Here is an 8,467-nt window from a genome sequence, read left to right as displayed (position 1 = left end):
GAACAGACGAGGTTGGTGTTTAATATTGGTTTTTCCCCCATCCAGTGTGTGCGCTCGTCCGGTTCAGTTCTGTTTTCTGTTCCGTCATTTGGAGTGCACTTAGCTAATGCTTTACTATGCTGGATGACTTTCATTAAGCAGAGGGTGAGTGATAAATGGACGAGATTCCATTCCTTGGTCAGTTCTCCACGTGTTCGATGTTCCACCGATGCAACAACGTCTTCAGGAGTCATTGTCATTGGGAAAAGTTGGTCAGTAATTGATGGAACTATTTATGAGTATTAATTGGTTTACGAGAGCGTTAAACGGCTAAACGGTTGTCAGGATGCTGAGACAGGGTTGGACTACAATAAGCTACTCAGCTTATTTTTCCCCATTAACTATTTCGATTCCACGATTCCAGAAGAACTGTGTGCTCCGGTAATAGCACCCCGGAGAGGCAAATTAATTAGAGGAATGCTTTCGTGCAGCGTCCGTTGTTCCGCAACGACACGACTACCACGATGCGCGCTGACCAACCCTAAACTTACCGAGTATGGCACGAAGGTGGCCTTCGAGCGTTTGCAGGATTGTCGTCTTGATTTCCTTCACCGATTTGCCAAGGAATTGTTCACTGGCGGTACCGAGCAGCTCGTCGGCCTGATGGTGAAAATAATAGACGTTCATCATCTATAAGAAAAAGAAATGAAACGAGAAAGAAAGAAACCACAGTCGGAGATGAGAAAGAGGGCTATCCGTCGCGAGACCCGTTTGGCAAACAAACAAACAAACAAAATCTTTTCGAAGATCTACTCTAGAGACCGATCGCGAGTTGGATTGTTGGTTGGTATTTCTTTAAATCAAACGCGAACGACCTAAAGCGACTGCGCTTCTCTCTACCTTTAGGCCTTAAGATTGGATCATCCTGACAACTAACACTCTAAGTAGCTAAACCGGATCGTAATCCTAACAGTACATAGGTAGTCGCGTGTGTGTGTGCATCTATGTTGTATGTGTGGAACATACAACTGAAAGTAATAAAACGGACCACTTTTTGTTGGATGATATCGAACGGCCAGGGTTCTGCATGAACTAGAAAGGACGAACTAAACTTGCATGAACTAGTGCTCTTGCTTAAGAGGCAAAATCTTTAAGATGAAGCAAATACTATAGAACAGTCAACGGTTTAATGAACACGAAAGTTCAAGAAAAGTAGCTCTACTTCTGTAGCTGTAGCCACAAGGGGTGTTCGAGTGACAGCCACCAAGAATTCATGCGCCAAGAATCGTTAATTGATGGTACCTGGGTGCGATACATTAGAAATTCATTTTTGGCCTATGCTGCATTTCATGTACACACCCTGAGGTGTTACCTGAATTACAGCAATAGAATGGAGGCGCCAAAATGAGGCTCACAAGATCAAATCAACACTACCACTCTGGCTCTACTAATCTGATAAACTAAGGCAAGACCAAAAATTACGGTAAAGAGGAAGTCGTCTGTGTTTCTCTGTGGAGCAAACTCGCAAGAAAAACGCAGCTAGAAGTAAAAATCAGTTATTCTAAAACACACTATTACGCACGCACGCACGCTATGCAACCCTAGCGGTTTGCTTCTCTAGAACGTATCAGGACTGTATCGAGATGAAAAGTACACGAAAAATCGTGAAACTTTGAAGAAAAGAAAAAAAAGGAAAACAAATTATAAGGATTTAGAAAACACACACACGCACACATATCGTGAACCTAGAGCTATAGCTGGCAAATGTACGCACTTTTCGTGCAGACACACGAAAAAGAGAGATAGAGAGTGATAACGAGCAGTGTGAAACGCGAAGAGAGTAAAGGAACACCTTAGGCAAGCGACTCTAAGAACGCATCTCAACTGAGTGTTGAGTGCAAAACCGATAATTCACTAAAATGTAATCTGTCGCACGATATCGGTATCGAACGGTTCAAATAAATAAAACAAAACAAAAAAAAGATAAGAAAAACGTATAAAAAAAACGATGTCCGAAACTAAACGCAACAATAAAACGGAACTCACCGTCGCTATTCTTACACTTGCACTCTAGAGCATGAGCAACGCATGACTGATTCGCTATTCGTGATTGATCTAGCACTAGATGGGGCAACTAAAGGGGTCGTTTGGAAAAGAAATCATAGAACAGAAGAAACAAATCGTAGAAAAACCAAACGGAAATAGTGACGGATATTGCTTTGGGATGAACATTTTCAATGATGGGCATGAGGGGAAATGATGATGGAAGATCACGACCACTTGTGTGAAGGGGGGAATCGATGAAGGAAGAGGATGAATGATATCCGACTGGTAATGGAACATAATTTCTTTTTCATTTCTTTTTCTTATAGAAATAATAATCATTTAAGGAGGAAAGGATAGAGTGCAACAGATGATACGAAAGGAACAGAATAAGATTGTGTTTTGCAAAGCAGCAACACCTACTAATGCTGGAAAAAAAGAAACAAAAATTAGAACACAACGAAAGATAACGGCAACAGAATATGGCTCTACCATACAGAATAGATTCGTACTTTACTAACGATGAGATACAGTCGGTAATGTAACTACTAGCCATAAATTACGAATGAGGACGCTACACTGTGGAACGTTACTCCATGCCGGGGGGGTGGCAGTAATATAGACCACTAGGAATCGATGCAACATTCCACAGTGTAGTTCCATCGGGAACACACAATAACAGATGTGTTTCTACATTTATTGGTAAGCGATTAGTGACTATGAAAGCAAAAGCGCGATAAGCAGCATCTGAGGAACAGGCACAGCAGCATGGCCGCTACCATCAGACAGCCGACTACGATGAAGACGATGTCCGCGATCGTGGTACCGCGAATCAAGTAATACTCTCGACGATAGCGGCAACCAACGATCGTCTGGTGATCCATGGTGTACCGTTTCATGCTGTCGAAAAGCTCCCGATTGTACTGCCAAAAGGATTGAATAATGGTCGTCCGATAAAGCTCGTTGTACTCCTCCAAGTTACGCACGGTCGTGCCCATCACGACGGCACCCTCCGAGACGCTACCATTGCCATGGTCTTTGCATCCGTAGATGACGGCGAACTTGTTCTTCTTCACGTGAACCAGCTGAAAGATGGGCCATTCCTCGTGCACAAGCTGAGGCACATAATCGATGTCACCAACGCCAATCGTCTCATTCACCGGTATAGCTTCGCTTTCGGGGCAATCGCAAACGATGGTTAGGTTGACACTATTTGGCAGCCACTCGACATAGAGCTTCATGCAGTAACCGAAGAGCGTATGATTTGAGAGCTTCACCAGAAACGGGCTCTCGTTGCTGGAGTAGTCGGGCACAAACTGAAAGATTGTCCCCTGAAGAAGAAATCCATTGCTGGGGATTTCAACCGACGGTAGCTTCTCACAAGGGCCCGGCCGTGTAATGGTCTCCACAAAATCGGTTCGCAGTGTAAGCAACAGCCAACCAGCAAGGACTACCGCATCGTAGCGCACCATTTTCGGTTGATACAAACTAGCAATCAACACGGCGACTAGCACTATGCCGAGCAGCATTAGCGGCAAACGGTTTTTATTCACGAGAACACATCGTTAGGGACCATGCGACATGAATGGGAAAAGATGGATTCAATTCAAACGAAACGGAAAGCCAATTGGTCGATCGATAAATTGGAATATAATGTGCCGTGTTCTTAGGGGCAACAATGACAGAAAATAATGGTGGCAGTCTTGAAATGATGCCGACAAAAAGGAATACAGTAGGTGGAGCGGAATTGTTACCGGATAACGATGGCCAACAAGCACGGTTTGCGGAGGTAAGCACGGTGGACACACGCTTAAGGTTTACAGTTCAAGTGACAGACAGATAGAAAGGTACACGTGGCTAGTGCGCAGGAAATGCCAGAGTAGTGCACGAAAAACACAGAGTAAGATAGAAAAAAACTAGGAACTTACTTTTTCATTCTTGATCTAAAAATAAAACCAGACAGTGAATTGCTATCGATAAAAGGTAGGAAAAAGGTCTTACGAGCTACGAGGGGAATTCAAATATTGGCGAATAGAGCATTCCCAGGAGTTTGCTAGAATCCCTGACGGGAGTAACACATTTAGTTAGTTCTACATTACGAGAAGGATGGTTTCATACTAGAAAAGGAGCTACAGAATGACAAAACAGTTGACACGGTGGTTGAGGTAGGGGACCGCTTTTATCGCTTTTCGTGATCTAACACTTGGCTCATTACTGGCACGAGATCAGCTGTACAAATGGCTATTCTAGGTACGCCACAATGCATCTATCACTTACTGCAAATCATCATGCGCATACGCTGAAAAGTCCAGCCGAAGGGAACGGAAATAATGCAAGGAAATAATAATAGTTAATCAATACTCAAAACATTATAACATTCAACCACTTGGTCAGCTGCTGCAGTTATAGTGGATAATAGATAAGGGAAATAACGTTACTAAAGTTCATGCAAATAAATACGAATCCATGATGGGGGTGATGTGTAAGGCTTAAAGGAAGCTGAATGTTAAATGGAAAAAAAAAAAAATTTTGGAATTAAACACATAAATCCAATGAGTAAGTTAGATAAAGAAACAAAAGATGTGTGTTAGAAATGTAGTAGATTAACTAGTCAACAGGCGGGCAGAACCGAAGACCTTCTGTCCCGGGTACAGCTCTACAAAACACAACACTAAAAACTGAAGAAAGAGAGATAGAGATGGACACAACTACAAACTACGAACGAACACCCTGCAAGCGCTGGGCCAGCTTGCGCTTTGCAGCATAAATACCTTCATGATTTTACACTGAGCCACCCCGGTCACGGTAAGGGCGACACCTTGGGCCGTCTCCACCATCTCGCACATCGGGTTGAGTGTCATCACCTCGAGCGAGAGGCGCTGAACGTCGGTTACCAGCCACCAAGCCCATGCCCAGCCACCGACGATGGTGCGTTTTTTCATCGAGCCACAACATCCACCTGGTCAAACGGGAAGAAAAGGGAAAACAGAGAGGGAGATTTGTAATTAGAATCCACATTCGATCGCCATTTTGCTGATCCAGCTGATCCTGCTTTCCGTTGTCCAGCAAAACAGGATTTAAAACGCGTCAATCATTAAAATCATACAAATTGCATAGATTTAGGGGATTTTAGTTCGGCCACAACGAGCGCCAACAAATACGTTCGTAACCAATAGAAAAGAGCGCTTCTTGTGTAGAATATTGCATCGGATAATGTTGACAGTTTGATGCTATTTATGGAATATAGTTTGTATGCAAATGAGACACTCCTTCGCTAGCAATGCAAATACATTCTCCAACAATAGTGTGGGCGACAACAACCGCACGCATTAGTGTCACAGACGATGCTGGAAGTGTTTTAGGAGGAGGGAAAAAGAAAACTCAAACACCGATCGCGGCCATATTGGCAGCAGCGCACAACTGAAGACGCATGCAAAGCTCATACCACCTGCAATAGAAAAGAAAGAAAAAAAGAAAGAAAATGGAAAAGAAAACAAATATGTAAACGAGCCCAAAAACTATCCGGACGACACATTTAAAAGCGGTTCCATACTAACACAGTGTGCTGGTTGGACTAACGGTTGAATGTAATGATCGCCCACGTATGATCGATGAGTGAAGCTGCACAGCAAAGGAGGACGCAGGAGACAAACATATCGCGCAGTCTAAGGTGGGTGACACGCTTTGGATCGGTAATTATCTTCGCGGTTCATCGCCGTCAACCTCCATCCTTCCTCTCCCTCCTGGGGGAGCAGATTGATCGAGAGTTTTCTCTCCGGAACACCGGATGGATCGCAACGCATACTAAACGGAAAGTGAAGTTGGTCGTTGGTGCGGTCCGTGGTTCGCTGCACGTACGCAACCATTATGCGTGCGGCTCTCTGAATCAGCAGGATACTCTCTCTATCTCTCTCTCTCTCTCTCTCTCTCTCTCTCTCTCTCTCTCTCTCTCTCTCTCTCTTTTTTTTCTTTCTCTGAATGAGTTAATTTGCAACCAGCTCTTGGCACTTGCGAAGGTACGAACTCCCGGGCACGACTAAACTAGTTGTTAACATATTAATGATAAGACTGACAGATAGAGAGAGAAAAAGAGAACACAGAGAAAAATCAGACAGATCAGACAAATTGCCACACGCGCAGTTACCGGTTTTCGATGGCAGATAGTGTGCGCGGTTGAGTACGGTAGCATTTTGCTCCTTTTTTTATTTTAAACCCGGAGCGCAGTCAACGTACGATCTGCAACGGTTATGCCAATGGAAATCCCCGAACCGTGACATTGACCGTGGACGTTGGAACTGCGGACTGGGATTGGTTAGCAGGCGAATTTCTAGCCAATCTATGGATGGACACTTAATTTGTCGTTTCAATTTTCATTCCATTCTCAACCGACCAACAGCAAAAAAAGAACGGTAAATACGCGGAGTTGAATGGTTAACGGCTGCGAGATCGGCAGGAAGATAAGACAAAATTGTGCTCAAGTGCACCGAAGTACAACCGATCGTCACCTGGTGAGCATTTAAGTCTTTCGTACGAAATTGTGTGATTCCAACCAGTAGAGTAATCGCTCGCGGTCTGTCTGCTTTTGTGTTTGAAGTTTGAACAGTGTGCTCTTGTGGCTAGCGGATTCTCTCTGCACTGAGCGGTTCGAACTTCTCGGTTTGAACCTGAAGCATTATTCTGCAGATCTTTAATCACGTTTCGCATTACATCGCTCCTCTCTCAATTCTCTGTTACTGCCTTTCTCGACGGTCCCAAACGGTACGCCCGGGGTTCGTATGCGGTTGCATACGGGATAACTGTGTGTGCGCGAGCGCGCGCGCTTATCGATAGCAACCGTGCCAGGAATGGTCAAGAAAGTGGGCAGCAAAGTTCAGCCTGAAGCCAGGGTGGGGTAACGGTACCGCCGAGCTGCCGAGAGAAGAAACAGACAGAGAAAGAGAGAGAAAGAGTCGAACCTCGGTGCCGAGCATCGCAGCAAAAGAAATGAAGTAAACCAGCGCGCGCGGAATCTCGGGGAATCGGTGGAACACAATCAGGTGGTGGACCACGCAGAGGCTGTTCCCGATGGACGACGGACCCACGGATCAGTCTCTCTTCTGCTTTCATCCATTGCAGTCGTTGGCTACCACGCCACGAGTTGATCGTCGAACAGCGGTTGTTGTTGTTGTTGTTGTTGCGCGTAGTTCCTTCCGACATCTCTCCGGATCCCCATCAACTGGATCGTGTGCGTGAGTGATCTGAAGACGAAGTGTGAATGGCGTAAGAGTGATCGTCGGGGGTTGGAGAACAACCGCAGTATGCAGTGTGTCTGTCTGCTGTATCTAGAACAGGAGAAACTCAGAAGGAGAACCGCCAAAAGACCTACTTTCCACAGAACGAGTCCCGTGGTGCGCGAGTGTGGGTGCCAGCGATCGTCGGTTGTGTGTTGCTGGTGTGTGCATAGTGGTCCCTCCCGGCGAGCGCGGGGGAGAGCAGCAACAGTGTGTAGCTGCTTCCCGCCGTTGTGCCTATGCCTATGACCCATTTATCGTTTTGGGATGTGCTACGGAAAAGGGGACACAACGCACGTTCCGATGGCGGCGATGGGGTGTCGACGACATCCAGAGTGGAATTCAGGCCCCGATCTGGAATGCCCAGCCCCAAACGTTGTTTTGGTTGCAGCAACGGCGCGCTGCTCCCGGAAAGCGCATCCGCCACAACCGGATACCGGTTTACCGGGGCCATTGGATCGATTAATCGTGATCGTTTCGTACACTTCTCTCTTTTTCTCGATCTCTCTCTCTCTCTCTCTCTCTCTCTCTCTCTCTCTCTGTCTCTCTCTCTCTCTCTCTCTCTCTCTCTCTCTCTCTCTCTCTCTCTCTCTCTGTGTCTCTGTTTTCATTGCAGAAAGGTGGCTGGCAGTGAAAAAAAAAAACAATGACGCTGGAGTAGAGGAAACGAAACTAGTTTTAATGCTCTCTCGCGGGCACCGGTTTGGTAATGGTTTGGAGGTTAAGGTCGTTGGCTTGCAGCCGCACCACCAGCCGTTTATGCTGGATGCAGGGGTGTGAATGAGATGAACTGACGATGAACAGTAAGGGAAAGGTCTCCGAAAAGGGGTTGAAGGCTGCTTGATGAAGATGAAAGTGACAGAAAGCGACGAACGCAGCGGCAGATCGATCGGTCGGTAGTGTCCGGTCTAGTCACACGGGGAAGGGAGGGACTGTTAATGTTACCTCCCCGTCCGTCCGTCCGTAGTCTGAGCTGTTAATTGAGCTTTCCTGCAGCTCCGGGGATCCGGAAGGCCAGTGTTCACTTTCAGTTTAGCGTTCGGCGCTCCCGGTGACGACGCCGACGATGCGATTAAGTTAGTGTTTACCGAGCGAAAGTGCCACTAAAAACCGTGTGCCTGTGACTGTGATCGAGAGTGTATTGGTGCACCGGATTTCGAATTCTGGCTTACGCA

General features: G+C 46.0%; 1 protein-coding gene across 6 annotated transcripts in view; it reads right to left on the bottom strand.

Moving 5' to 3' along the window:
• LOC125948887 (flotillin-2) overlaps positions 1 to 8,467 on the bottom strand; it is a 135,017-nt gene that overhangs the window by 6,537 nt on the left and 120,013 nt on the right. For 3 of the 6 annotated variants that reach the window (XM_049675412.1, XM_049675410.1, XM_049675413.1), the window contains exons 3-4: positions 4,794 to 4,981; positions 531 to 669 (exon numbers count right to left, since the gene is read on the bottom strand). In XM_049675412.1, the coding sequence (XP_049531369.1) occupies positions 531 to 669; positions 4,794 to 4,981 (327 nt within the window). Of the gene's footprint in view, positions 1 to 530; positions 670 to 2,025; positions 2,127 to 3,950; positions 3,966 to 4,793; positions 4,982 to 8,467 lie in introns of those variants that run through there. The other 3 variants (XM_049675414.1, XM_049675415.1, XM_049675416.1) reach the window with 3 other exon arrangements.

The sequence above is a fragment of the Anopheles darlingi genome, chromosome 2 (assembly GCF_943734745.1).
Source record: "Anopheles darlingi chromosome 2, idAnoDarlMG_H_01, whole genome shotgun sequence".
NCBI lineage: Eukaryota > Metazoa > Arthropoda > Insecta > Diptera > Culicidae > Anopheles > Anopheles darlingi.
This window is presented reverse-complemented; position numbering and strand designations above follow the sequence as displayed.